Source organism: Myotis lucifugus, unplaced genomic scaffold, assembly GCF_000147115.1.
Source record: "Myotis lucifugus unplaced genomic scaffold, Myoluc2.0 scaffold_1397, whole genome shotgun sequence".
Taxonomy (NCBI): Eukaryota; Metazoa; Chordata; class Mammalia; order Chiroptera; family Vespertilionidae; genus Myotis; species Myotis lucifugus.
This window is the reverse complement of record NW_005872445.1, coordinates 38072-41517: the sequence shown is the minus strand read 5'-3', so window position 1 is coordinate 41517 and position 3446 is coordinate 38072. Positions and strand designations below refer to the sequence as shown.

The 3446-nt window shown below is 61.6% G+C and overlaps 2 protein-coding genes across 2 annotated transcripts in view; both read right to left on the bottom strand.

The window, feature by feature from the left end:
• The window catches only part of ZNF281 (zinc finger protein 281), a 29507-nt gene extending 28444 nt beyond the window's left edge, over positions 1-1063 (bottom strand). Inside the window, exons 1-2 of the mRNA XM_023748434.1 lie at positions 865-1063; positions 474-630 (exon numbers count right to left, since the gene is read on the bottom strand). Of these exons, the coding sequence (XP_023604202.1) occupies positions 474-630; positions 865-1063 (356 nt within the window). The remainder of the gene's footprint in view (positions 1-473; positions 631-864) is intronic.
• A 302-nt stretch (positions 1064-1365) lies between these two features.
• Positions 1366-3446, bottom strand: part of KIF14 (kinesin family member 14) — a 26998-nt gene continuing 24917 nt past the window's right edge. The window contains 3 exon segments of the mRNA XM_023748433.1: positions 1366-1658; positions 2195-2333; positions 3014-3292. Coding sequence (XP_023604201.1) covers positions 1366-1658; positions 2195-2333; positions 3014-3292 — 711 coding nt within the window.

Here is a 3446-nt window from a genome sequence, read left to right as displayed (position 1 = left end):
TGTGGTAAGAGTTCTCTTTGTAACGTTTATTGGGCACATGCATTCCAGTAAAAATGTACCTTTCCCCCCGCGCATTCACACACTGCATAGCAATTTATTTCGAGTATAAATACGTAAATACACAGCAATTTACAAGAGACCCCAAGTGGCTTCTGACCACTGACGTCGTGAGGCAGCAGAAGGTAAAGGTTAAATCCTGAACGTGAAGTTAAAAACCACATCACCGGTGCTCTAGCAAGTTCGCCAAACAGGTAGAAGCTTCCGGAAAAGTCCTCACGGGGACAGAGCCCGAGGGGCACCCGGCAGGGCACTGCCTATAAACACACACACAGGGCGTCAAGGAGGGCGCAGCCCAAACGCCAAGAGTTAAATATAAGAAATGAAGCAGATTCGCTGCCGGGCACCACCTCAAAGCACCCGGAGACGCCACGCGAGGCCTCCACACGTGGTGACGGCGTGGCCAGCGCGCTCACCAGCTGCCCCGATGAGGGAATGGGACGCTCAGGGGCGAGGCCCGTTCCCGAGGGCAGCCAGCCGGCACGGGGCACCTGCCGCTCAGTGTCACCACGGGGTCCCAGGCGGCCTCTGCGACCGCGCACGCGCTGAAGCGCAGAAGGTCAGACGGGGTCCCTTACGGGAGAGCCCGGGGGAGCAGCCTGTCACTTGATGGTGGACACGAAGGTGTTTTGTAAACTGTGAAAAGGCACATGGACCCTCCATCTCCACCGGATCCCGAGCAAACGTTCCCGTGACACCTGCCCCAGAACCAGCAGGACCCCCGGGAGCTGAGCCGGTTCTGCGCTCGGCCCGTGGGTCTGGGATGAGTCACTCGGCCCCGCGCTGGGACGGGCACAGGAAGCTGACAGCGGGTCACTCTCGTCGCCGGCTGCGATCTGGACAGACACCGGAGGACGCCCTGGAGCAGGTGGCACGCCCGCCCTCGGAGGAGAGCGGAGACCGAGGAGCCCAGGCTCCGCCGCCGGTAAACCCGCGCCGGCAACTTCCCACCGCCCTCGCCGGAGAGAGGGTAGCGGTCGCTCGGGTCTCCGCTCGTCAGAAGCATCGCCGTCTCGGACAGACTCACAGGCAAGCAGACAGGTACCGGCGTCTGAGACGCAGGGAGAGCTCGAGGCGACGAGGCTGCTCCTGGGCTCAGCTGTTCACCACGTCCCAGCGTGTCCGTCGGCGCCCGTCACTTCCCAGGCCGCCGGCCCCGGAACCACAGCCCATCGGGCCCGCCCGTCCAGCCCAGCGAGGCCAGCACCCGGCGTGGGTTTCTGGGAGATATTCACGCCAACGTCTTGCTTCCTACCTTCTCCCGCGTGAGCGAACGGCCCGCCCCCGCCCTCTGCACGGCCTTCGCCTTCACACCCACTGGGTCCCGCTGGGCGCGCGCTCCCCTGAGCTCCGCGGGGGCCGGGAGGGCAGCGCATAGACGCCTCTCCCCGCGGCGGGGCCGGTCCTGCTGTTCTGAGGACACGCGTCCCAGGGTTCCGACAGGTCGGGCCTGTCTTCGGCCTCGAAGCAGAGGAGGAGGGACTTGGCCGCCGATGTCAGGTCCCCACGGCTCTGGGCACAGCTGTCGGTGGCGCCGCCCCCGGCCAAGACGCAGACCCTCTCCACGCAGGTCCTGAGGGCGCCCCCGTCGCCGCGGCGTCCTGGGCAGGAGAGGAGAGAGTCACCAACCCTGTGGCCCCATCGTGACCATTCTAACCGGTCGACATGATCAGCTCGACTGCTCAAGAAGCAGGTGGGTTTTTGTGTTTTTTTTCTTAAATATATTTTTATTGATGTCAGAGAGGAAGGGAGAGGGAGAGACAAACACCCATGATGAGAGAGAATCATGGATCAGCTGCCTCCTGCACACCCCCACTGGGGATGGAGCCCACACCCAGGCATGTGCCCTTGACCGGAATCGAACCCGGGACCCTTCAGTCCGCAGGCCGACGCTCTATCCACTGAGCCACATCGGCCGCCTAGGGCAGGAGGGGTGTTTGTAAGGACTGAGCTTTGCAGGCGGAAGCACTTGGATGTTGAGTGGGGACCAGTCACACGGTTCCCATGTCGGTGATTAATGTCGAGAAGCAGCATTTGGGGGGTGTGGTTAACAAGTCAGACGAGGAGTGAGGAGGTGCCGCAGCCCCTTTAACTACGAGATCCCGACGAGAACTGCCCCTCCCGTCGGAGCACATACCTCTCAGGGCAGAAACGACGGCTTCAATGGTTTGCTCCAAGCAGCGCGTTAAATTCAGCATTTCCGGGGCGCGATCAGCCATCTCCCTTGGGGCTCCGCCTCCGGAAGGTTCTCCCTGCGCTCGCGTGCGGGAGCTTTCCTGTGGGAATGAAGCCCATGTTGGTGAGAACAGGGACGGGCCCTGTTTCCTCCCCCCCAGCAAGACCAACCCGGTGAGAACAGTGCCGCTCCCGGAGGAGGAAGAATTCTCATCTCATTTTAAACCCAAGGCAATCGCCCTGTTACAGGAAAACGGAATAAAACAATAGAACCACTGCCACCCAACCTCACGAAAGGTGAAAGTATAAAATCGTTAAGAGTTTAATTTTGTTTTATTTAAATAAAAAATGTCAAGCCACAAACACGTCTCTCTTTTCACACACTGATTATACGTACACCTGGTTTATGCTCTCCATTCACCGTGGCGTGAACATGCCTCGTTTATATATTTCTGCTCACGCGTGACACACGAGTAACATACTCTGCCTGGCTCCCCTGTGCCTTCGCCTCCGAGCACACGGATCGGGAAACACAGGTTTACAGCCCATAACGACTGTCCAAGCAAAGCTGAGCCCAGGGCGGCCGGACACAGAGCTCGCGCCTGCGGGCCCACGTCCACACCACGCTCACCCGCCACGGAGCTGACATCACCACACCGGGCGACGCGCCAGCGTGGGGTCACCCGGCAAAGGGTCGGAACGGAAATCGGCGTGACCGACGGGAACCCGGGGGACGACACACACGACAGTGACACAGAGAGGCCACGGAGCCCACGCTTACGGTTCTCCACTCGGCAAAGATGGTTTCCAGGCACCGGATCAGCGCCTCGGCCTTCGCGCGCAGCTGCTGGGCCGCCTGGAGGGAGAGGTCAGGCTGTGTGTGATGCACGCGATTCTCCGGAAGCAGGAACCCCGAGGGCTCCAGGGACCGGGCGGGAGAGGCGGTCCGGCCGGGAGGTCGGAGACCAGCCCGGTGACCGGGACTGCAATTCAGCGGCGAGAGCGGCCGGAGCCCCGGCCCCCTGACCGGCTCCGCAGGAGAGCGGGAGGCGGAGACGGTCTAACAAGCGTTAGGACAAGATCCAGGACAGACGCGTCTCTGGAACTCAGTCGGGACTGGAGCTTCCCTCTCCCGAGCCCTCGCTCCCGCCGTGACCTCAGCAAGGACACGGTGCCTAAACAATCACCAGGAAACCCACGGAGGTGACGTGCTG